Here is a 27,528-nt window from a genome sequence, read left to right on the forward strand (position 1 = left end):
CTAAAAAGTTATCCAACCACTTCTTAAAGCTATCTAATGTATCAGCCTGTACAACTGATTCAGGGAGAGAATTCCACATCTTCACGGCTCTCACTGTAAAAAACCCCTTCCGAATATTTAGGCGGAACCTCTTTTCTTCTAATCGGAATGGGTGACCTTGTGTCAGCTGGAAAGACCTACTGGTAAATAAAGCATTATAGAGATTATTATATGATCCCCTTATATATTTATACATAGTTATCATATCACCCCTTAAGCTCCTCTTCTCCAGCGTGAATATCCCCAATTTGGCCAGTCTTTCCTCATAGCTAAGATTTTCCATACCTTTGACCAGCTTAGTTGCCCTTCTCTGTACCCTCTCTAATACAATAATGTCCTGTTTGAGTGATGGAGACCAAAACTGTACGGCATATTCTAGATGGGGCCTTACAAGTGCTCTATAAAGTGGAAGAATGACCCCCCTCCTCCCATGAATCAATGCACAATCAATACAGCTCAAGACCTTATTTGCCCTTGATGCTGCTGACTGCCATTGCTTGCTACAGCCAAGTTTATCATCTACAAGGACTCCAAGGTCCTTTTCCATAATGGATTTGCCTAGTGCAGTCCCATTAAGGGTATAAGTGGCTTGGATATTTTTACATCCCAGGTGCATGACTTTACATTTATCAACATTGAATCTCATTTGCCACTTAGCTGCCCAGATTGCTAGTTTGTCAAGATCGTGTTGCAAGGATGTCACATCCTGGATGGAATTAATTGGGCTGGATAGTTTTGTGTCATCTGCAACACTGATACATTACTTACAATACCCTCCCCTAAGTCATTGATGAACAAGTTAAATAAAAGTGGACCCAATACAGAGCCCTGGGGGACCCCACTAAGAACCTTACTCCAAGTACAGAATGTACCATTAACAACCACCCTCTGTAGCCGATCCTGTAGCCAGTTTCCTATCCATGTGCAAACGGCTTCATTAAGCCCAACAGAAAGTTTTAGAAAGCAGTCGTTTCTGGGGCACTTTATCAAACACTTTGGCAAAATAGATCTACTGCCCTCCCACTGTCCAGCATCTTACTTACCTCATCATAAAAAGCAAACAGATTTGTCTGACATGACCTATCCTTCATAATGCCATTCACTAGGCAACATTTTGAATGTGATCCCTTAACAAGACTTCAAATAATTTTCCCACCACAGATGTCAAACTTACTGGCCTATAATTGCCAGGCTGAGATCGTAATCCCTTTTTAAATATTGGAATAACATCAGCTTTTCTCCAATCCATAGGTACCATACCAGATGAAAGCGAATCTGTGAAAAACAGAAATAGGGGCTGGTCTAAAACTGAACTAAGCTCTCTTAGAACCTGGGGGTGTATGCCATCAGGCCCTGGAGCCTTGTTTACACTTCTCACTCATGGACCACCACTGACTGTAGATGAGATATAGTTTGATAGTATTCTTTGTAACCTCGAACAGTCACCATATACAGTAGAACTCCCCTTTTACCTTTTTCAGGGGACCAGGAAAAAATTATGTAAAATCTGGGAAATGTGTTAAAGGAGAAGGAAAGGCTTGGTGCACTTGGGGGTGCCAAATATTAGGCACCCCCAAGTGATTGTATTGACTTACCTGAAACCCCGGGCTAGTGCTCCTATCAGCAGAAAACTGCACCGGACCGGGGTTATACCAGCGAGCACCACGGATCTATCCTCTTCCGGCTTCTTCTTTCTTCAAATTTCCCAGGGCAGATGCATGCACAATTGCATGAAATAGCTGACTTTTTAGTTAAAGTTCGGCTTTTCGTTCTACTCCGCATGTGCAGCCGTGTGAAGAAAGAGGAAGAAGATCGCTCTGTGGTGCTCACTGGTATAACCCAGTTTTCTGCTGATAGAAGCACCGGCCTGGGGTTTCAGGTGAGTCAATACAATCACTTGGGAGTGCCTAACATTTGGCACCCCAAGTGCACCGAACCTTTTCTTCTCCTTTAAAGTAACTTTTTCTTCAAGTACTGAAAGGATATAAGCACAGGAGTCCGTTTTACTTTGAGATACAATATTTACTGTGTTAATAATAATAAGGGTTAAACATTGTAGTGTTAATGTTACACTATGGGGGGCATGTGCAAGACTCTCTGTCAGTCACATACACAACCAGAAGCAATAAGTGATTGGTGCAGGACTGTATAAGGGGCAGACTAATTGGAATTGACCATTTACAGGCAGAACCATGGCAAAATATACATCTGGTTAGCATTCTAAACCTTTTTATTTCACAAATAGTTCATAGAGGGAAAAAAGGCAGTTTTGGGGAACATCAGGACAAGATTTTGATGTAAAATCCGGGAAAAAATTACTTAAAATCAGGAAATGCAAATATATTTGTGGAATCAGAAATAAAAAATGTAAAATGCGAGAAAACTTAAAATCAGGGTACTTAAAATCGAGGTTTCACTGTATTAAAGAATAAAACCATGAAAAAGTCACAAGAAAAAAACTTGCCAGGTACAAGCTCTCTGTTCTCTGACATCTTTATTTATTTATTTTCCCAGTTTATTAAAACATTCAAGATTTTCAGCCACATTAAAAATGAACAGGACAATGAAATTCTCACTGGCATGTGACTTTTTTCCCCACAGAAAAACGTGCACGGGAATAATTTGTCAAGTTGTAATTTTTTCTTAAATAAGCCAGCATTCAAGAAAAAAAGTTGAATGAGTTTTTTCAGCGTTTTTTTTCTTGTCCTCATTTATTTTTCACAAACTCGGATTTTGATAAATCTGACCTTTTATCTTGCATGAATGCAGTCCCAAATGCCTTGAGGGTTCACCAGCATTACATAGTGTTGTGCATATTTGCTACTCTCCCTGGGCAAAGCTCAGCTATTGTATTATACCCTCTTTATTTACTGTATATTGCCTTTAGTATAATGAAGACTGCTATTCTAAGACTATTTGCAGTTGTTTTATTTTTAATTATCTAGCTTTTTGTTTAGAAACTCTGTAGTTTGGAATTTTAGCAGCTCTCTGGTTGCTGGGACCAAGTCACCCTAGTAACCAGGAAGTGGTGTGAATGAGAGTAATATGACTATGAGAGTGCCTAAATAGAAAGAAAACTAGTAAAATAACAATAAGGGGCCCATTTACTTAGTTCGAGTGAAGGAATAGAGGAAAAAAAGTTAGAATTTCGAATGGTTCGAATATGGCTACTTCGACCTTCAAATTGAACCATTCGAACTAAAAATCGTTCGACTATTCGACCATTCGATAGTCGAATTACTGTCTCTTTAAAAAATTCTTCGACCCCCTAGTTCGCCACCTAAAACCTACTGAGGCCAATGTTAGCCTATAGGAAAGGTCCCCATAGGCTTCCTAACAATTTCCTGATCGAAGGAATATCCTTCGATCGATGGATTAAAATCCTTCGAATCGTACGATCGAACGATTATTCCTTCGATCGTACGATCGTAGGAATAGCGCAAAATCCTTCGAAGGATTTTACTTTGACAGTCGAATATCGAGGGTTAATTAACCCTCTATATTCGACTCTAGGTAAATGTGCCCCTAACTGTCAGTTTTTGTGCCATTTTAAGGGGCAGTATATGCTTAAAGGGGTGGTTCACCTTTTAGCTAACTTTTAGTATGTTATAGAATAGAATTCTAAGCAACTTTATAATTGGTCTTCATTATTTATAGTTTCTGAGTTATTTGCCTTTTTCTTTGTATTCTTCTCAGCTTTCAAATGGGGGTCACTGACCCCAATCTAAAAACAAATACTCTTTTAAGCTACACATTTATTGTTATTGCTACTTTTTATTACTCATCTTTCTATTCAGGTCCTCTCATATTCATATTCCAGTCTCTTATTCAAATCAGACCATTGTTGCTAGGCTAATTTGGACCCTAGCAACTGGATTGCTAAAACTGCAAACTGGAGAGCTGCTGAATAAAAAGCCAAATAATTTAAAAACCACAAATAATGAAAAATTAAAACATTGTCTCAGAATATCATTCTCTAAATCATACTAAAAGGTGAACAACCCCTTCAACATATTTTTGTTGCGTATTGTTAAAAGAAAAATGTATTTTGTTATTTCTTGAGCAGGGTAAACAGTGAAGCTGAATGTACACCATGTTTCTGAATTCTGGTTCTTTTAGATATTAAATCTAAATTGATGCTTAAGCTCAGTAAGTGACAGAGCATGTGCAGTGAATCCACAGAAAAGAAGATGGAGAGCTACTTGGGCATCTTTGGAGACACAGATCTCCCCTGCTAAAGGGCTGTGGTTGCCTTGGGCTGGTAAAGAAGCCCAAAACATAATCGACATTTATAGCTACTTCTTTAGCTAGGCTTTAGTTCTCCTTTAAGGATTCTGCTTATCTGTAAAGCTAATGCCACTGGTAACTGTTTCCCCTCTGGTAAAAACTTCAGTCTGCCTCCATCTCACCAGTGTTGTGGGGGCATTAATAGGAACTGCGTCTCATTCTGAGGACTCACACAGGGCTGATTTTGGCCTGAAAATACACATTTGCAGGTGGATGAAGTTCATCCCAAAAGACTAACCCAAGTCGTCACAGCAAAGCAGTGGTTTTTTTTCTTTTTAAAACAGAACACATTATATACATAATTCAGTTAATTACAGGGGACGTAGTAAGTGTCAAAAACCAAAGCAATTCTGCAGCACTAATGTAATTGAAAAATCCTATTTTTTAAATGAAAATAGGCAGAATGTGTTGTTTGCATAAGGTCTACTTTTTTATTATTGCTCATATTGAAATGTTATGTATATATGTGTATACTGCCCCTGGCCAATAAACAGGCTGGGAGTCTCTGTGACATTTTAGTATTGGTGCCATTTAATGTTGACTGTCACTTTGCAAAACATCAACCACGATTTATGGGGGTTATGTACATTTATGGAACCTGATAGGCACAGATAAAGATGCCAGACCAGTTCTCATTGTATTGGCTATAAAATACCCAATGTACGGAACTTTAGAGTTTTCCCAGTAGATCTATTGCAGAGCTCCATGCATATTGAAAATCTGCCAGTAATGCAAAGCAATCTTGTTGGGATAGATAAATAGGATATATAATTGGTGGTCCTGCTATGATTGATGGTCCTTGACATCAGAGTCTCCAGTGGACTCATGGGGTTATATTTATCAAAGAACGCAGTTCAGGGCCGCCATTAGAAATCACGGGGCCCCGTACAACAATTTTCAGCTCTTCAGCATCGCTATTTTCGTGGCTTCAGGTCTTTTTGCCGCTTCGGGACTTCGGCTGTTTCCGCGGCTACGGGTCTTTTCACAACTTCGGCTGTTCGGTACTTCCGCATTTCTGCTGTTCGTGACTTCAAAAATGGGCACAAAGTTTTGCTGCTCTCAAGGGGGGCCCAGCTCTTTCAAAAGTGCAGCACTGCCGGCCCCCTTTCATGCCCGGGACAGTTGTACCCCCTGATGGCGGCCATGGTGAAGTTAGAGGTTGCCACAGTCCTCCACAGTGAAATTCCACCACTCTGCATTCATTTCTATAGTATTTTTAAAAGAGTATTTATCAATGGGTGAAAATGAAAGTTTATCCTTATAAATACGCCTTTCAAAATCCCATAAAAATTAATGGAGAGCAGCGGAATTTCACTCTAGATGACTGTGGCCATCTCTAACTTCACTTTTTGATAAATATACCCCATGGTGTCTTAATTCCACATTGTGCAAATCCAAAGGGGAAATTTAAAAAATTATATGATACAAAAGTCACACATTCAAGTAACAAATGCAAAATAGTTTGACCTCCACGGGGAGGAGTTTTCATTGTAAAAATATTCAGACCCTTCACCAATATCCTCAATTACTAACAAATGTTACACTGGAATTTCGTTTTCTCAGTGCAAAACGTGACGAAATTCCCAATATATGAAGAAGCAGTACAGAAATCAGTCAAAGGAGAGTGCACAAGAGACAATTATAGATGAGGTGTAAGAAAAGGAAGACATGAGAAAAATGCTCTGAAGAGAGCAGAAAATAAGAGAAGGCAGAGCGCAACAACGGATGAGAAAATGAAAAAGTCAATGTCATCAGAAAAAAGGAGACTCAAACTGAAAAGGCAGAGAGAACGGAAAAGTATAAAAGAATAGTCACATTATTCCTGTAGGATGGAACTACTGAGCCAAATTTGTGCCACCACTGCTGTGATACTATTCAGACAAAACAACTTACCGCAATGTTAGCAATGGATTTCAGTCAAGTCTTTCATGTACAGTTGACAGTAAATAAAAGTTGATTGGAAATGTCCCAGTATGCACCAGAACATGCTGATTTTATACAAAGATTTTTCAAATCTAACCAGTGTGCTGGTGGAAGAAAAAGAATGTGTGCGAAATAAAGTCTATGGACCTACATCTGTTTTGATATCTTACTGATTTTCAAAATATCATGGGCCCTTTCTCTCTGATGCTTTTCCTAAAAAGTGACTGACATATTTAGTAATATTTTTGCCCTAATAGTGTCAATGTTTTTGTCAAATAACAACAAGAGGTGCAGCTTTTCACATACCTGGCTTTAATCTGTGTCAGTAATTCTAAAGGGATGTGCAAATCATTAAATGGATGGTTCACCTTTCAGTTAACTTTTAGTATGTTATAAATGGCCAATTCTAAGCAACTTTTGAAGTGGTTTTTTTTTATTTTCTTTTTTATAGTTTTTTAATTATTTGCCTTTAATTATTCAGCTTTCAAATAGGTGTCACTGACCCCATTAAAAAAAACAAAACAAATGCTCTGTAAGGCTACAAATTTTATTGTTATTGCTACCTTTTATTACTCATGTTTCTATTCAGGCCTCACCTATTCATATTCCAGTCTCTTATTCAAATCAATGCATGGTTTCTATGGTAATTTGAACCTCAGCAATCAGATTGCTGAAATTGCAGTCTAGAGAGCTACTTAATAAATTATACAAAATAAAGTGCAAATTGTCTTAGAATATCATTCTCTAAATCATAATAAAAGTTGACTTAAAGGTGAACAACCCCTTTAACGAGGCAGCAGTTAGATATCTCTTCTACATCCATTGTAAACAAATAATATCAGGGACACACAGTACCAGCACCACAGCACTACTTTATTTTTCATTTTTCAGTCTATAGTAAACTTTTGGTACTTTATTATGAACCCGGCATGAGTTACAAAATCAGCATCACACGTCCAGATCTGAAAGCAAAAGTGTATGCTGGAACCTGTAGTTCTTTTACAACTGGGGAACTGAAGCCTGTGTAATAGGGATTCACTGAATCAGTGGAGTAACTAGATGTCACTGGGCCCCACAGCAAATTCAATTTAGGGCCTCAAAATATTGATAAGTTGACCTATTTTACCAAAATAAGTTAAAATTGTTTGGTAGTTAGGACTTCACTGTACCCCCTTCACTACCCCCCCCCCCCCGCAACTGCAGGGTCTGCTTCCTCTGTAGTTACACCCCTGCATTGAATCCACTGCTTTGGGATTTGGCTGAATCCTGAACCAAATCCAAACCCAAGGAAGAGTTGAAAATAACCACATACGCAGGTGAAAAACATGCTATTTCATTGTTTGTGTGACAAAAAGTCATGTGATTTTAATGCTTCGGATTCAGTATGGCCAGGGCCAGTCACTTGGATTTGTCCAATAACTAATCCCGGATTCAGTGCGAAAGCCTACTAATGCCTGCTACTTACAATCACTGCAGTATGAAAAAGAAGCTTCAGTATGTTCTATTTCTATGGTTTGATATACTGTATGCCTATATTGTTAGTGATCACAATAATATATCCCACCAGAAAAACTCTATACTCGGTTTCATCATCACTGCTGCTTTATTTTGAGCATTTTTCCAAAAATATAAGCAAAAAAAGAGATGTGATCCATATTTACACTTTTTTTTTCAACCATTACATCTAAAAAGAGTAAGATCTGGGTTTTCCGGTCTCTATTCTTTCATTGTTTGCGCAGTTTTAGGAACGAGTTTCAGAATAATAGGTTTCGTGGGCTTCAGGTATCCCTTGGTACAAATGTTCAGTGGATCCTAAAAAATAAAAAAAATAAACATTGTTTTTAACAAGGTAACATCTTAAATGTATAGATATTGTTTGATTACAAGAGGTTGGGACATGTTTGTGTAGCTGCACATTCATTATGTCAGACCAACAAAATCATTAATGGACCAGTAACATCAATTTTTTTTAAAACAATTATGTTACTGGTCCTTTAAGCATAGCATTCCAAACCAAGGTAGAGCTTCATATCTAGAAGAAGAAAAGGTTTAAAAAACTCCTGTCCTCATGTAGATAAGCCAGCTAGTAGGCCTCTAGTTGAATATCCTATAGCACAACCATACTAATATTTAATTTCAGGTATTTAATGTGAAGCTACAGCTTTCTCTGGTGATATTCTATAAACACAGAGAACATTTCAAATATGAAAACTAGTTCTGACATTTCAAGTAATTTGGTGATGTTATCTCAAGCTACAAGTACTGATTTTAGCAACAGTTTCTATTCTGTGATTCTCATAGCATGTGTTGGTTTCCACTGGAAATGATTTGGCCAATAAAACTTTGGCGCAATCATAATTGTATGATGTGATGAACTGATGCAATTTGGCCACTCACCTGTCTGGTGAAACTGCACTAATATCTGATTATATCTGACTATATCTGACTTTTAACAGCAAATGCTCAGCAACACAATTTATATTCTTGCACCTTTTAATTACATACATGAAACATTGTAAATAGATTTATTTGGATTAATGTTTGTATCAAATTCAGTAGAGAAGGTGTATGTGGATTTTGGCTGCTACTTACTGGGGTGTCTTCGCATTTCTCAAATCTGAAATTCTGCAACAAGAGGGTGAGGGCCAGTTTCATATTTACTAAGGCAAATCTCATTCCAATGCAGTTTCTGGGACCAGTTCCAAAAGGCAGAAAGCTGTAGGGGTCCTGGTTCTTTTGATTCTCTTTACTAAATCTAAAAATACAGAAAGAAATATGACAAGAGGCTTAATCCCCCCCTTACAATAGTACAAGCGATGTGGGAATATTTATAGTACTCCAGGGCTCATTTATGACCATAATCGCAGTTCCATTTGTATGAATTTTCCCGCAGTCAGCTGCACATAAACCCCATTCTTTAAAGGTACTTGCAGAAAAATGCACCCCTTTCACTTCTGTATACTTGAGCTCACAACTGTTGCCTACCTGTTCCAAACCGAGCATTGTTACCCTTATTGATGCAGAGGAACCCTGGATCTACTGCTACTTCTGAACCAGGCTGTAGCACCAGGGTTCCCTCACGCCCTGTGAACACTTAATGTATTGCTAAATAACACTAATCTGGGCGCAAGTATAATATTTCTTGGTCAGGCAAAATATTCCCACCTACTGTTTAGAAATAAGAGTGCTGTTAAAATGTGTTTGGGCAGCTTGTCCTGTGTCTCGGGGAGTGGTCAATACTAAGCCATCAGTGGCAGAACCCCTAAACGTATTCATATTTATATAAACCCATGTATAACATATAAGTACTTAAGAAGATATGCCAATATATGTATCTTGGTGAGGGGAGGGATGGCATCAGTTTGTGAGAAGTACATGCTATATAACTTGCAGGGGACAACATGCTGCAAAGTAAACAAAAACATTTACCTTTTCCAATCTCTTTAGTCTACACAACAATTACTAAATGGTACAGGTATGGGACCTGTTATCTAGAATGCTCAGGACCTGAGGTTTTTCAGAAAAGGGATCTTTCTATCATTTGGATTTTCAAACCTTAAAGGAGAAACAAAACCTTAATAAAAAAAACCCTACCCTACATAGACCCCCCTCCTCCCCCCCAGCCTAGTTTCCCCCCCCCCCGGTAAATGCCCCTAACGCTTTACTTACCCCTCCATGCAGATTCTGTCCAGCAGAGTTCATGGCAGCCATCTTCTTCTCTTCGGTAACCTTCTGAATGAGACCTGCGAAGCTGTGCATGCGCAGTTGGGAGATATTTTCCATTTTGCGACAACTGCGCATGCATCAAAACTCGCCGGTCCCATTCCGAAGATTACCAAAGCGTCTGAAGATGACACCCGTGAACTCTGCTGGATAAAATCTGCACGGAGGGTTAAGCAAAGAGTTAAGGGCATTTCCCTGGGGGGGCAGCTAGGCTGGGAGGAGGAGGGAGGGGGGTCTATGTAGGGTAGGGGGTAAGGTTTTTTTATTTTTATTAAGGGTTTGTTTCTCCTTTAAGTCTACTAGAAATCATTTAAACATTAAATAAACCCAATAGGCTGGGGTTGCCTAAAATAAGAATTAATTATATCTTAGTTGGGATCAAGTACAAGCTACTGATTTATTATTACAGAAAAAAGGGAAATCATTTTATTAAAATGTGGATTATTTGGATAAAATGGAGTCTATAATTCGAAGCTTTCTGGATAACAGGTTTCCCGATAATGGATTATAATTTTTTTTAGATGGTAATGTCCCTTTAATAACCAGTTGTTACAAATATTATTTTATTTATTATTTCATTCCCTATGCACATTTCATTACATTCATTTATGATACCTTTCTGGTTGGAATTTTTCTGGTTCTGGCCAGACCTCGGGATTGAGGTGCAAAACAAATAATGGCACCACAATGACAACTCCAGCTGGGATTGTTACTCCATTAATCTCCATTGTTTTCTTACATACTCTGTCAATTCGTATAGCAGACGGGAACAATCTCATGGTCTCATTAATCACCATATCCATATATTCCATTTTCATAAGTGCTTCATAGGTTGGTGGTGCCTGTAGAGAATTTATCATCATCATCATGTTAAATTTCCACTTTATATCTGACTTACGGTTTTAATTGCCCATAACAAACTAACGGAAAGCCCCGGCTTTATGTTTATCTTTACAAAATAGTAGTATTGAACAGCTATAATGTGCCTACAGGGCTAATTATTGGTTTCTCTTTTCTAATTTTGTAATTGAGTGTTGTCTAAACTGTATTGTAGGGTATAATTTACACATCTGAGAACATACTTTTTGACATGTTAAAAATGAATCATTGACAAAGGTATAATTTCTGCAGACAGATCTCTGTATATCCTTTACACCAATTAGGTCATAAATAGTCTGCCAATAATTACTCTCTGATTGTTTACCTTGTTAGGCAATAAAGTATCAATCTCTTCTTCAAGTCTGCTCTGTACATCCGGATGCATTGCTATGTTATATGCCAGAAACATGAGGGTTGTGCTTGTAGTTTCATATCCAGCCATTATGAAGATAAGTGATTGTGCGAGAATCTCATCATCTGACAACTCTGCAAGTGCATAAACATGGGAACATCTCAATAGATTATTCACATATATTTAACCTATATATTGTCTAGAAGAAATGCGCTGCAGTGGGTGAACTACTCCTTTTGCATTTGGTACACTAAAACTGGTTACATGAGAGCAAATAAATTATTATAGTAGTTGCTCAGACTGAAACATCCACGAACAGCAGCTAAAAGGGCATTAATGCACAGTCCCAAATGCGTGGGTTTCTTGAACATGGGTGAATAAAGATGTGGCATTAAAGAAATGTCGGGGACAGATCTGGTAAATATTTTTTGCCAGATTGAATATCAGTAAAGGAAACCATTCTGCAATACAATCATGTGTACCAATACACCATTATGTCTTATTCTTTGGTTTCTTGAACCAAATACCCAGAGAATATCTCTCAAAGTGAAGACGTGCACAGGAGAAGTTTTTTCTCTTAGGGGAACTAAACAAACAGATGAGAAATTGAGTATATAATATCGGAAATGGGTGTAGCCAGCTCCGGCGCTGCTGTTTACTCTGTAAGTTTGACTAATAGACTCTAATCTAGTACAGCAAGTCATTGTAATCAGCAAATGGAACAAACAATATCAGAATTTGCGATCTGAACTGTACTTTGGACTGTAAACTGCAATTTATTACCTTTATATCTCTGTTTTTCTCCTTCTGGTACTGAATCGCCTTCATTGTTTTGTGCATCAACCATAAGCTGAAGGAAATCCACTCTATCCTGTAAAAATAATTGAAAAGCTTTAGCAGGGTAAGACCTCTGGCTGTCATCTTGATACAACATTTACTAAGTTAAAGAAATGCATTAAATTATAAATGGTATCTCAGTCTTCTTAACATCTCATTTGTTGCTGATCCTTAAAAGCAAATGAATTCTAAACCACACATATTGTTTGTATCCACAATATTTATATTGTGTCCTAAATACACATCATTTGTGTATTTTCACTAATAGCCACCGATTAGCAGTAATCATTTACTGGTCATCTGTCTACAATACAAATATCATTTGTCTACAATACAAATATCATTTGTCTACAATACAAATACCTGGGCACATTTAGAGCCTTTTATTACATATGGGGTTTGGCTCTTTCCTCATTTATAAACACTGTCCATGTTTGCATCAGAGCAGTAACCCAGGGCAACCTATCAAATGTTTGATTTTATTGTTGACCTGCAGCTGCTTGAAAAAAAGCCAGTCACAAATTGGCTGCTGTGGGTTACTGCCCAGGTGCAAATTTGCCCAGTGTTTTTAGATGAGCTGCAGGATTGACTAATGTGGAAGTATACACCCATGTGTGGCTTATCTCTAAACAAGTGTTTCTTATACAGCACTTCAGGTTCCTGCACCCATCAATTTACATAGCAAATTTCAGCTTAAAGGAGAAGGAAAGGTTAAAACTAAGTAAACCTTATCAGAAAGGCCCACCTAAATATACCAGTAAACCCTCAAAGTAGTGCTGCTCTGAGTCCTCTGCATTTCTTTCCTTCTATTGCGTATACATGGGTTTCTGTATCAGCTTCAGCTTAAACCTCCAAGCCCCGGGCGTGAGCATGCTCAGTTTGTTCCTCTCCCCCTACTTTTCTTTGCTGTAATCTGAGCCCAGAGCTATAAGTGAGCAGGGAGAGACTCCAGCAGGAAGTGATGTCACACCAAGCTAATACTGCAGCTGCTATCCTAAACAAACAGAGAGCTTCTAGAGCTTTTTACTCAGATATGGTAAAATATTCTACAGCATAAATATAGCATTCTAGCTTGCACTGTTGCAGATTATCTATTGGCAATAAAATGCCTCTGTAGCTTTCCTTCTCCTTTAATATGGAGTGAAAAGAATGCAAGCCATGTAAATTTATAGTGGAAAACATTCCACTACAAAAGCAAGTAAAACGTCCTCCATCATCAGCAGATGTGGATGTAGTTCCCAAAATCATAAATCAATGGCGAAGCAATCTATTTTAAAAAGATACATGACCAAGTCTCCCAGTACCCAGTTGTTAGTTTGTACCTCATGAATATCCTTTTGCCTTTTTTTCTTGATGCTTGCGACTGCGTCTTTGAAAAAGTTTAGGATTTTCAAAGAGAGAAAACAAAAGTTCATTTTGTCCAAAACAGGAACAAGGAAGGGACATAAAACTGGAAGTAAAATGAAAACACAAGTTAGTGCAAAGCTGATCTGAAAGACATTAGAATTCATCAGCATAGATCACTACTGTATTATTAGCAAGCAGTGAGGGACACGTCTCTGACTGTAAGGAATAATTATCTTTTTATTTTCTTATGTGCATTTAATTCCAAAACGCTGATTAACACAGTAAGAAACAAATAAAGCTCACTTGTAAGCAGAAACAGGGGATTGAAGAAAGAGAATGTGAAGAGATTCCTGGCGTTGGTGACAAATGGATCGTTGGGGTTATTCATGGAATCCACATTGACGCTGAATGATGTGCTTAGGATCGTGTCCATGCTGTAACTTCCAAAAATACTGCACAAATATAAAACATCAGTGGTAAGAAGTTTTGTGCCTTTTATAAAAAACTGTTTATACTTAAGTTTGCTCAGTTAAGGGCATGAAAATAGCAGAAGCAGACCCTGCAACTGCTACATGGCTCGGTAGTGTAGAGGACCCAGCAGAGCCTTCACTAATGAGCAAAGTCAATGTATGTTTAACTTTTGGAAGGAGCAAGGTTAAAACCATGTTCACATGGAGCCCTATAACTTCTAGTTTTCTCTTCTGTTCTCATTGACATGATTGATACTCAGTCCATATATGTATTTGTACAACTCACAAGCAGAAACCAGAGGGTACCAACTCCCAGAAAGTCATTAGCATAGTCTTAAACTCACCCCATTACTAATGTCTGGCTGCTGCCTCCCTATACAGACATTAGTAGTGGCAGTGCAGTGGCACAGACTTAAAGCCTGCAGTAACTGAAGCAAAGTATTTCCCAATATCCTTTTCATTGGGCACTGAAATAGTCACACCTTTTCTATTAAGTGGATCATTGGAGTTTGCACCAAGAACAGTAAAGGCAGTATTAGAAATAAATGACCCACGAGAAGGGGTAACTGAAACTTACTACTTCATGTCTAGAGGCTCCTTGTTATCTATTTTCTTTTGGATATTCTTCACCAAAAGCTCTCCATAGTGTTTCATTACAGGGAACATCTAAAAATGGGCAAATTATTTAGTGTAGGTAACTCAAACACAAAATATGAAAGAAACCAAAAATGTCATAAGCAGATGGAAATATTGGGTAATGTGAGAATTATTTTTGTTTTTAAAGGTGCTGAAATATAAAATTAGTTAGCCCTATATTAGACTCTTTTAAAGCCTCAGTACAGCAAATTTTACAAAAAAATATGTTTATAAGAATCCCAAGAATGTTTTTTTAGCTTACCCATTGTTCATCAAAAGAGGATATACATGAAAAAAACGTATTACTTACAAATAGTGACTAGTGATGTGCGGGTCGGGCTTAGAGACCTTGGCTTAAGTTGGCTATAAAAGTATCAATAGTTTCATACAGTTTTAGGTACCTGTATGCTGGCTTAATGATACCGGCCAAAATCCATGTACTATAAATATTGGGCGGTTCAATCCGCCATACTTCATAAAGTTAGACTGCTGATGCACCTTGGTGCATGGTGCATTGAACAATGAAGAAGTGAAGGGAGATACCATGTATGAACCCATGTTCAATCTCTCAGACAGGTGGATCTTGTATAGGATCCGTCTGTCTATAGCCTCCTTCAAAGTAATGCAAAATGGTCCCCTATACAACACCACAAATGGGACTTTAGCTTTCACACTGGGTCATCCTTGGAGTGTTAGCTAACTACCTATATTTTGAATTGATGGGAATTTAAAAAAAATATTATTCAAATAAACCATTTCTTAACATGATAAAGGATCGTACCTGTTTTAATTTTCCACTGGTAAAAGTAGGTGAAAGCACTGTGCGGATCCTTTTCCACTGCTCATCTTTGGAAATAAGGACAGAAGACTTCAAGGGCCCGCTTAAACCAAAATCCTAAGTGCCATGGAAAAGTAATAGCTCAGGTGTTATGGGGGGGCTCATGACAAGGCAGCTTCCTTGATCTCAGTGAGAAAATGATTTAACATCCTGTTTCATAACCACAGCTAGTGCACTATTAACAAATTCACAAATAAATTGCAAAAGTTTAATTTATACTGTGTAGCATTCTAGATAGGTATACATTTGAATAAAATAAACAACCCTGATGTGATGAAACATACCCTTCTATTGGTGAAATTGGTGTAGCATTCCTTGATCATGATGTTTTTAATTATCACAGGATCCACTATAGCAAGTAAAGGCTTAGGCCCATCATAAAACCTGAAGAAAGAGACCAGAAAGATAGTCCGCTAATCAAAACTCCCATGAACTCTAGAAGATGATACAGTGCGGAATACATTAGCACAAAGGACATTTAGGATAATGTCTTGAAACAAGTCTGATGTAAACTTAAGGAATTGATTTACTCTTTTAAAAATCAAACTATATGTTATTTTCCGTCTCTGCCTTCATCCATTTGTCCCGTGTGTTCAGTGCCCTCTGCTGTGCCAGGTTTCTTTGCTTTCTGATGCCCTTGAACATTTATCCCATTTAAATTGCCAAATTATTGCTCTAGTCTCTTCTTTCCTAAAACTCATCTTCTACCTCTCATTCCACAAAAGCCTTCAGTCCTCACTTCTTATCTGCCTTTTCACAATGGCCTTCTCTGTTTGGCCCACTCAGTTTCAGTATTTCAGACTCTCAGGAACTTACTTGCTTACTGAACCATATACATCATTTACATGCAAGGAACGTTGCACACATTTCTTGCCTCACTCAAACTGTAATAAGAGAAAGATTTATGATGATATTGTAGAAGCTACTGAGATGCTTCGTGGGGTCCAAACCCGGAACTAGGCACTCAGGAACTTACTGAGACGCTTAGACTTTCCCCGGTAATGGCTCCCCCAGGCACTCAGAAAATTCAGTAACCTGATGAATAAAACAAAAAGAAATATTATTATTATCCTGTGTTTATATTGTGCTGACATGTTTACACAGCACTTTAAGGGCAATGACACGCAGGGAGATTTGTTGCCCTCCTAGAAAAATTGCTACTACAGCGACAAATCTCCCCTACAATGCCTTGCTGTTTACAGGCCTAGATTTGGGCAAGGCCTCAAAGGCCCCATGCTGCACGAATAATTTCCTTGATTCCAGAGCTGCTCCGGTAGAAATAAAGGAGGCACGTGTGTGACGGAGGACTTGCGGAGAAGTTGCTGCCCTTCTGCCCATTGTGCCTGTACCCAGAAATAAATGCAGGCAGACACAGTGGATTTTGGCGTCATAACTCAAGATTTTGCATTTTGTGCCAAAATCCTTGGCGTCTGCCTGCACCGAGCAGAGGTAATGTTTCCGGGTGCAAGCACAGCGTGCAGAAGGGCAGCAGCGGAAGAGCAGATTCTTGGCTTGTGTTTCTCCACAGGCCGAGATCCAACTCATCTGGCCGTAGCCTAAGAGAATGTTTATCAATTACATTTGCTTATGCCCCAGTGGAATTTACAATCTAGGTTCCCTATCACATTTACACAATTATCTGTCTGTAAGTTTTGGTGAGGTTGGAGGAAACCTACGCAGATTGAGGGAAAACATATAACTCTCTGTAGAGAGTCTTCAGACATACTTTATTTAGCATCAATGCATCCAAAGTAGCACATTCAGCAAATACTAAGATGCAATTTAGCACTTTCAGCAAAAACTAAGATGCCATTTAAATTTTGCTGGCATTCATTCTATGTTAAATGGCCTTGTTCAAATTCCGGCCTTCCTCTATCATTTTATGCACTTTGACAAATATATTGCTACCGCTGCAGAAATGTTTAACACGCTATGTAACAAGGTAGCTAATCTGGGTCACCATGTGTCATGTACCTTGGATTTATGCTGGGCCACACTTATCTTTATTTCTTGGATTGTTTCCCAAAATAAGTAACAGTGCACATGTACAGATAAGAGAGGTGAACATTGTAGGAGTAATAACACGTATAAAACATTTCAGCCAAAAAACGTGTGTAAAAACCAAAATGAATGTTTAATATGTATGTTTCCCGTTCGTTCTCTCTTTCATACTTGTGTTATGTTTGTATGGTGTTATGAATGGGCACCTGCATTCCATGCCAATTTATCAGAATAAACAGAATCCAGGAGGCAAAATGGTACTGAACCATTTTCTGTTTTAACAGTAACCATAAAAGTGAACCAAAGTAGTAAACAGTACTAAAATGGTGTCTTTGCTTAAGAATGTCTAATATAGGATATTTAAACAAACTGTTATGTAGTCTGCTATTCAAGCTCCAATCAGGCTACGGCCAACATTCGCACAGCAGATAACAGGTAAGTTGTATGGGAATATACAATAGTTTCAACAAGCAGTGATAAGCAAGAGTCACAATGTCATTTATGGTTCTTTTACACACCTACTGCATGGACATGTTTCCTTTATAAAGTTAAACTGTCAGTGCCAAGACACTAGATATATATATATATCAGTGCCAAGACTTTATATTTTGGTACCATTACTGTCCTGCCACATCCATCTCAATATCACATCCATCCGTACACAAGACACAGGTACTCAACTCCTTCTTTCCTTATGACTGCACCTTCCTGCCATAAGGTGCAGTCACAGGTGAAATTAATTTTCAGTTTAAATTCTAACGCGGAAAGCTTCTGCTTATCCTTAAACCAGTTTATTGCTTAAACCAATTAAAATTCTGTTTCTAACCTAGTTAGCTGCGTAACACTGTTATTTCCTCATTTTTCTATATAGATCTCTGCAATTTTAAACTAATTTACCTCACTTACTATGGAAGGGGTGTCAAAATGTTAGCTACCTCAGTAAATGAAATAGTTAAAGGGATACTGTTGCGGGAAAACATATTTTTTGTTTAAAATGCATCAGCAGAATTCAGCACTGAAATCCTTTATTTTAAAAGAACACAGTTTTTTAATTTAATTTTGTAATTTGTATGGGGCTAGACATATTGTCAGTTTCCTAGGTGCCCTCATGTCATGTGACTTGTGCTCTGATAAACTTCAGTCACTTTTTACTGCTACACTACAAGTTGGAGTGATATCACCCCTCCTTCCCTCCACAGCAGCCGATCAGCAGCCTATAATCAGAACAATGGGCAGCTAATAAGATAGAAGCCACCTGACATCTGAAGGATTTGTTTACACTGCTAAAGGAAAAAAGCACCAATGCAGGAAAAAACCTCTTTATTCTGCTTGGGTGCTATTCTCATATGGCTATATCACAACCTAGGTTGTGGTAAAAGACAATGGGAAGTGGAGAAAAAATAGCTGTCTCAAAGCAGTTGCATCCTGAAGTGCTAGCTCCTTCTCAAAGCTCAGAATCAGACACAATGCACTGAGATGGCTGCCGACACACCAATATTACAGCTAAAAAAATACATGTTGGTCCAAGAATAACATTTTAAATGGTAGAGTACATTATTTGCAATGTAAATAGTTTAATTTAGAAATAAACCATAAAAATCCTTTTAAGCTTTTCTACCAGGCCAGTGAGCCATTTGGTAAAAAATACACAGAGACACCACCATCTTTGCTGTGTCTCTCCTCTTGGTGTCCCTATCTAGACTTGGACTTGCACTTGTGCAGTAGATCTGACATCTGTTTTTACACTCCTGCACATGTACAAGTCTAATTCTTTGCAAGGGACACCAGTGGGAAAACATACGGAGCCACCTATGCTTTGTGTAATCAACTTCGGGCTACTATGCAGTGCATTTGTTTTCCCACTATTGGTTCACAGCATTTTCAGGAGGCTAGTTGCCTGTGGTAGAGCAGATTTACGCTAGCTTCTGTTTTGAAAGTATTTGTGATTCTGTAAATATTTTTTTTCCCCATTTTCCTTCAAACTTTAAGAAATGTACACTATATTGTGCAGTTGAAGAGAACAGCTCCTATACTCCTACATAATGGCTTTTCCCATAAGACTACAATGTACAAATGTCATTGCAGTTGAACTGTACAGTTTCCCACTTACAGTGGCACAGAGCACTGCCTAATAACTGTACATTCCAACCCATTTGGCATATACATGTTCTTTTTTATGTTTATACTAGGTATGCACCGAATCCAGGATTCGGTTTGGGATTCGGGCAAGACTGGCCTTTTTTCAGCAGGATTCGGATTCAGCCAAATCCAAGCGCCTGGCAAAACTGAATCACGTGACTTTGCATCACAGAAACATGAAAGTGTTTTTAACCGCGTGCTGAGTGCACAGTTCTCTTTCCTTCTCTTTTCTCTAATTTACATATGCAAATTAGGCTTCAGAGTTCAGTATTAGTCTAAATCTTCCACAAAGGATTCAGTGCTTCCCTATTAAATGCATGCCTTTGGTTTGTACCCATTGTACAACACTGGAATACTCCAACATACCACATGGTTGGAGCCAGTCTATTATTAAAATACATGACATAAACCATACCATAGGGCCTAGGTAGGGGTCCTAGAAATCCATTGATGTGCCCTAATGATCCCCTGGATTTTTGATTTAAACATATTAGGTCTATGAAATGGCATAACAGCAATACCATTATATGGTGATTAAACAAGAGACAGGTAATAAACTCACCCCCAAACATTTCCATATTTCTTGAAGCACTCCATGTCAAATTCCATAATGCCCTGAAAAAGGTAATTGTTTCAAAATGAAGTACAGTTGATATATAGTTTATCCACAGATGCCTTTGACATTTGACTTAGGAAATGTAGGGGGGAAGGAGGGGAGCCCCAAAAAATGTTTCGATCTTTTTCAGCCTATCACCCATAATATAGAAAAAACTCCAGCGTTTTTTGGGATTTAGAAAAAATTTGAACTTTTTTTGGAGCAATCCCTATCAACTCTATTGCGCTTCGCCTGGTCTGAGGTGGCGAAGGAAGTCTAGCGTAAAAGGTAGCGTTCAGTACTATTTTGTTCTGTTTACACTGGTCTGGATGTATTGACAAATATTGGGAGAACTGGAAGGTGTGCTTAGTTTCTTGGCTTGGTGCATATGTGTGTATGCCATGCCTCTGAGTGTAAAGCTAGCCATACATAGCAAGATCTGCACTGGAGCTTTGTCTGTTTTTGCCACCCACATGCTGGGAAAATGGAGCCAATCATTTAGCCCTTGTTTCAGGCCTTCTCAAGAGAGGGCCACATCTCCAGACTGATCCTTGGCCATATAATATGCGGGTTGGCCATCACTTTGGCGCCCTCATACTCCAATACGCTACTGACCACGTATGGCCAGATTAAGTGGTCTGTTGAGTACACAGCTATGAAGCTGCAGTTATATTTTTAAAAGAGAAGGAAAGGGTTAATCACCAAATGTTAGTCACCCCCCAGTGATTGTAATCTGATACTTACCTGATACCCCAGGCTGCTGCTTATGTTAGCAGAAAACGGCAAAGGTTCAGGGTTCTTCTTAAGGTGGCCATACACGGGCCAATAAAAGCTGCCAACAGACCGACTTGGCAGCTTACTGGCCCGCGTATGGGGCCCTCAGATGGGCTTCCCTGATCGATATCTTGCCGAAAGTCGGCCAGATGTAGATCGGACAGGACTAAAAATCCCGTCGGATTGTGGGCGCATCTGTTAGTTGATGTGGTCCCACGATCCGACCACCCATTAATCTTCGCTATGATGTGATTGTTGGGCCCGGATCAACCCGATATTGCCCACCTCAAGGTGGGCATATTGGGGAGCGATCCGCTCGTTTGGTGACATTGCCAAACGAGCGGATCTCTCAGGGTATGGCCACCTTTAGGGAGCACATGGAGCAATCATCTCCCTGCTTCTTCTTCCTTTGTGAAGGTGGGGGGGGACATACACAGTAGAGAAAAAACCCCAAAAAAGCCTCCTTTTTCACTCTACTGTGCATGCGTTGATCTGGGATTTTGAAGAAAGAAGAAGCAGAAGAAGAGGATTGCGCCATTGTGCCCCCAAGACGAATCCCAGGCCAGGGGAGTTACCATATATACAAGTAAAATACTTACATTTCTGTTTCCAAGGAAAGTTCCAATAAATGGAATGGGGGTAGGGCCAGGAATCCCATGTCTTTTGAATAATCTATATGGCCAGATTGCATAACTGTTGAAGAAACAGCAAGACGTCATAAATTCAAGTAGATAATACATTGACATGTCAAGTTTCAAGAAAATACTGGGAGACAGTGGTGTAACTGATATAAGCAGACTCCGTGGCCCGGGGGACATGGACTGCATGGTCTGTGTACTTTCGTACGATTGCTGTCAGGGGCAGAACATCGGCTGATCTGTTCTTTTACTACTTTATTTTATCTGAATGGTTAGTGGCAGGTCGGGAGATGGGGAAGTCCGATCGTTCGAGGATTCGAACGATCGGATCTTTGCATCTATGGCCAGCTTTAGATTGTAAGTTCCAGTGGGGCAAGGACTGATGTAAATGATGTAGAGCTGTGTAACATGTTATTGATATATAACGCCTAATAAAAGTGGGTGTGTATGATTTTATGGGTGCTGTTCTTTTAACACATCTGGTCATTTGAACTTGGATGTAAAATACCATATATTAATACAGCCATTTTACAATATGTTGGCAGGAGAGTTGATTGCTAATAAAAACCTACTGATGGCTGGATATTCTGTTAACCCTATGCGGCACATGGTATTCGCTACCCATATTTATTTATACTAAATAAAGGTACTGCTACATAACACATTGTTATTACTAAAAACAACTCAAGAACCCCTCTTTATGAATCTGTAAGTAGGATAAGTAGGATAAAAGTATCGGCAGTGTTCTACAGAGAATGTACACAGAGAATATGTTTCCAGGATCCCATACTCATACAGGGCTGGGCCACAGAAAGCTGGCATTCACCCAACAACAACAATTCACTTACTAAGCAAGGAGTGTCAGCAGCAGGACAAGCAGGGTCCATGTTTCCATAGAGAAGTCTGGGAGGAAAGTCATGTCTGTGGTTTTTGTGATTTCAGTTTGTGCTTCTTGTGATTTCAGTTTGTGCTTCTTGTGATTTCAGTTTGTGCTTCTTGTGATTTCAGTTTGTGCCTCTTCACAGCTCCGATTCAGCTTCCAGGGATCTCACACTGTGGCGTCTCCCGTCTCAGGGCTGATATACTGTTTCCTAGTGGTGACGTAACTGAGGGGGCGTGGAGCCTGATACAGTGTGCTTATACATTGTCTGCTATTAGTCATAAAGGGAGGAGTTTATCTTAAAGGTGCAGTGATATAAATAAAATGCTGTGCCTCAAAGAACGTGTAATATTTGTGGTTCCTGTACATTTACAGAAACAGCCCCCTGTTCATGTTTCTATGTGGACTGTAAAACACAGTGTCTTAAATACTAAAGCTGCCACACAACCTGCACATGAACTACTATTCTATCACACAATATGTATATAAGCACTGACATCCACCTTTTCTGGAAAAAAATACCAGCCTTCCTATATATTTATCTTTTTTCCCTATAATAACATTGGGATCAACCATCATTTTTACCGGGCAGGCCGTTAAAATACCGGCCAGGTGGCAACCCTAGGGTTAGCACTCTATGCAAAATGAGAAAATAACAAAGGGAAATGTTTTATGGAGGAGTGTATTGAGAAATAAATAACTAGTTAAGTCACTGGTTGTATCCTGTCCCACAGTGTAATATACAGGGGGGGTATCAGGAGAGATGAATATACCACTGGCTCCTACATGGAATTTTTCCTCAGGATCAAGCAGACATTTGTTACCTGCACTTTCACTTGTCAGCCACACAAAATTGGGTATAAACTCTGCAGACCCTTACCCTGCACAAATTGCTTTTCTGGACCTCCCATTTGCCACCTGTCTGGTTTTCCAAATTAGGAAAACCGGCAGGATTCTCCATGCATGACAGGACGATCGGTCAATCGGCGAGTCATAGCCCCGACACCTGTCACAACCCGACTGCGTCGGCCGGTGTTGACCACTCCCTGTTTTTAAACCACACCCATGTTACCACAAGATCATGTCCACATTAATTGTGGTAGTACACCAAAAAACCAAATGGTTGGTGCTCACTGCTTGGATATCACTTATATGTGAAAAAAGTTGTCATATTAAGACATACCCTTAAATTCATATGCCTCCTCTTCCCCTTGGATAACACAGCACCCCTAGCACATGATTAAACACCTTAGGGGCCCCTAACAATCATTTATTTTCAAATGCTAACAAACCCCCAGAACAAATACCAGGCTTATGTTCCACAGGCAGAGTATGTCACACACCAGCAGAGCATAGCACAAAGGGCACACACAGGGAGCATACGGAAGGCAGAATAGTACAATATCGGGAGGCCTATAGTATTCACAACCTTGATGCATAATGGCCCCATGTTAAAATGTCTCTTGTTTTTTTATTAGACAGCATATTTATTGCTTTATTTAATGCCACAAAAATATGGTGGCATAGAGAAGGCTTTTTTTTTGTATTTTGTGTACAATCCTGTCTATGGGCACCTTGAGAAGGATCTCAAGGTGCCCATAGATGCACTGATAACTGATAACATTGTATGAAACAAATTTTCGTACAATATTCGGTGCATGTATGGCGGGAGACCAGCGTCGGACATTGCTGAATCGTCAGATACAGGTAGAATTCTATTGTTTCTACCTGATTATCTGACAATTTAGCTCTACGCATGTGTATTGAAACAAATGATCTTTCCTGAAAAGATATTTTCCAGGAAAGATCGCAATTGTAAAATCTATGGTCACCTTCACACAACTGTAACAAACTTCTGGATCAGATAGTCAAAAAGTGTGCACCTTTATAAATACTAGGACTGTTGTTTTAATATTTCTACTCATATTTAACCAATATATTGCACAGTGCTTTAAAGAGATTATATATCATTTACATCAGACCCTTCCCCAGTTTACAATCTAAAGTCCCTATTACATATAGGAGAAAATAAACCTGGTTTTGAGTATGGGAGAAAACTAGAGTACCACTGAAGAAGCATCGTGAGAACTAGGGTAGTATTTTCTATATAGGCCTCCAAAGGCAGCTTGAGCAGATGGCCCTCAGATACCTGTATAAATAAAAGCCAGCATTGATATTTCTCTCACATGAAATAGCTAAAGCTTACCCTCCATTTGCTGCTCCGTGTGTTCCTTGTTGGATGGTCTGTCCGCAGCATCCCCACCGCTTTTATCACACCAGAACCAAAAAAGGGAGACGGCACTCCGTTCAAGAAAAAGGCAGGTTTATTACAAATCCCACAGGGATCTCACGCCCTATGCGTGTTGGGATTCAATCCCTTAATCATAGGCATTGTCTACAATACAGTGGTGTGAAAAACTATTTGCCCCCTTCCTGATTTCTTATTCTTTTGCATGTTTGTCACACTAAAATGTTTCTGCTCATCGAAAACCGTTAACTATTAGTCAAAGATAACATAATTGAACACAAAATGCAGTTTTTAAATGAAGGTTTACGTTATTAAGGGAGAAAAAAAACTCCAAATTTACATGGGCCTGTGTGAAAAAGTGATTGCCCCCCTTGTTAAAAAATAACTTAACTGTGGTTTATCACACCTGAGTTCAATTTCAAAGGTTATAAAGCCATTTCTAAAGCTTTGGGACTCCAGCGAACCACAGTGAGAGCCATTATCCACAAATGGCAAAAACATTGAACAGTGGTGAACCTTCCCAGGAGTGGCCGGCCGACCAAAATCACCCCAAGAGCGCAGAGACAACTCATCCGAGAGGCCACAAAAGACCCCAGGACAACATCTAAAGAACTGCAGGCCTCACTTGCCTCAATTAAGGTCAGTGTTCACGACTCCACCATAAGAAAGAGACTGGGCAAAAACGGCCTGCATGGCAGATTTCCAAGGCGCAAACCACTTTTAAGCAAAAAGAACATTAAGGCTTGTCTCAGTTTTGCTAAAAAACATCTCAATGATTGCCAAGACTTTTGGGAAAATACCTTGTGGACCGATGAGACAAAAGTTGAACTTTTTGGAAGGTGCGCGTCCCGTTACATCTGGCATAAAAGTAACACAGCATTTCAGAAAAAGAACATCATACCAACAGTAAAATATGGTGGTGGTAGTGTGATGGTCTGGGGTTGTTTTGCTGCTTCAGGACCTGGAAGACTTGCTGTGATAGATGGAACCATGAATTCTACTGTCTCCCAAAAAATCCTGAAGGAGAATGTCCGGACATCTGTTCGTCAACTCAAGCTGAAGCGATCTTGGGTGCTGCAGCAGGACAATGACCCAAAACACACCAGCAAATCCACCTCTGAATGGCTGAAGAAAAACAAAATGAAGACTTTGGAGTGGCCTAGTCAAAGTCCTGACCTGAATCCTATTGAGATGTTGTGGCATGACCTTAAAAAGGCGGTTCATGCTAGAAAACCCTCAAATAAAGCTGAATTACAACAATTCTGCAAAGATGAGTGGGCCAAAATTCCTCCAGAGCGCTGTAAAAGCAAGTTATCGCAAACGCTTGATTGCAGTTATTGCTGCTAAGGGTGGCCCAACCAGTTATTAGGTTCAGGGGGCAATTACTTTTTCACACAGGTTTGGATTTCTTTTCTCCCTAAATAATAAAAACCCTCATTTAAAAACTGCATTTTGTGTTTACTTGTGTTATCTTTGACTAATAGTTAAATGTGTTTGATGATCAGAAACATTTTGTGTGACAAACATGCAAAAGAATAAGAAATCTGGAAGGGGGCAAATAGTTTTTCACACCACTGTAGGTGTATAGTCCCTATCAAGTCCCATGTGTCAAAGCCAAAAGGCCTTTTTTAGCTAGAAGTCAGGAATAAAGAGGAAGACTGACTGTGCAGAATAGTAAGGAACAAAGTCACAAACTAGCAATACAACAGGAATAGTAAATAGTACTAGCGCACTTAGGGACTTATACAAGTACATTTTTCTTTTATACGTAGACAAGTAAGAGTTACAATTGTTTTTACCCTAACCAAGGAAGTACCCAAGAGATAAAATTAAGCAAATTGTTCCTATACCAAGCAGTGACCTTTTTCTGTATCTTTACATAGGTAACATAAAGCAAACTGCAATACTAGAGTAGTGCGATGTTCATATACCTAGAATGTCACATTCCATACCAAAGTCACATTGTTGATATAGTGATTATAAAATAAGTAATATCCTGCAAATATTGACATATACAAGTTTATGTAAAATCAGCCACTCTAGCAAAAGTAGGTGCAACACTACTTCCCATGGTTGTGCCCTGACGTAACTAGAAATCTTCATCAAATAGGAAATATTTGTCATATAGTACAAGGAGTGATACACCTTTAAATAAACTATTGGTATGATATAGACTAGTGAAATGTCCACCTGCACCCTAACCTACCCATTTATTAACCTCACCTGACCCTAACCCAGCAAGCCTCTGTATTTATAGTCCCACACAGGGTCCTGCAGCGGGTCGGGTACCCGCAAAAACCTACGGTACCTTGCGGGGAGAAGTTCTGGGTGCAGGTAAAGACGCGGGTCGGTGGTTCTGAGGGCTTGCGGGTTGGCCCGCGGGTCTTCTCAATTGCGATATTTACTCCTTTTTTCTGGTCACAGCTACTTCCGATGATGTCACTTCTGGTTTACGACAGCACTTCCTGATTCTTGATGGTCAGCAGGTCGCGGGTTGTGGATAAGGTACTTGCGTGTAGGGTCGGGTAGCGGTTCCAAGCGGGTAAGGATTGGGGTTGCGGATATGGGTCCCGAAAAATGGACCCGTGCAGGACTCTATCGCATATCACTAACATAGACGTCCATATTTAAAGACTATTTGCAATTGATTTTTATCTTTTATGTTTTTTTAATTATTTAGCTTTTAGTTCAGTAGCTTTCTAGTCTGGAATTTCACCAGCTATCTGGTTGCTAGGGTTCAGTATACCATATCAACTATACAGTGTTTTGAATGAGAGATTGGAAGAAGAATAGGAGAGGATCTGAATAAAAAAAGAATGACTACAAAATAACAATAAAATGAATACAAAAAAACAATAAAAAATAATATTGTATATAAAGACCAAAAGAAAATTTGCTATGGATAAGCCATTATTTAACATA

The 27,528-nt window shown here is 39.1% G+C and overlaps 1 protein-coding gene across 4 annotated transcripts; it reads right to left on the minus strand.

The window, feature by feature from the left end:
- Positions 1 to 7,833: 7,833 nt before the first annotated feature.
- Positions 7,834 to 22,547, minus strand: cyp3a5.L (cytochrome P450 family 3 subfamily A member 5 L homeolog). 4 transcript variants are annotated; one of them, XM_041565543.1, is made up of 14 exons: positions 22,482 to 22,547; positions 22,327 to 22,437; positions 21,440 to 21,533; positions 20,034 to 20,086; positions 15,616 to 15,715; positions 15,275 to 15,388; positions 14,435 to 14,523; positions 13,691 to 13,839; positions 13,363 to 13,490; positions 11,987 to 12,074; positions 11,177 to 11,337; positions 10,588 to 10,814; positions 8,842 to 9,004; positions 7,834 to 8,061 (listed from the first exon to the last, which is right to left on the minus strand). In XM_041565543.1, the coding sequence occupies exons 2-14, from the start codon at positions 22,395 to 22,397 to the stop codon at positions 7,966 to 7,968; spliced, it is 1,533 nt and encodes a 510-aa protein (XP_041421477.1). In that variant the 5' UTR covers positions 22,398 to 22,437; positions 22,482 to 22,547; the 3' UTR covers positions 7,834 to 7,965.
- Positions 22,548 to 27,528: the final 4,981 nt, after the last annotated feature.

This window comes from Xenopus laevis, chromosome 6L (genome assembly GCF_017654675.1).
Source record: "Xenopus laevis strain J_2021 chromosome 6L, Xenopus_laevis_v10.1, whole genome shotgun sequence".
NCBI lineage: Eukaryota > Metazoa > Chordata > Amphibia > Anura > Pipidae > Xenopus > Xenopus laevis.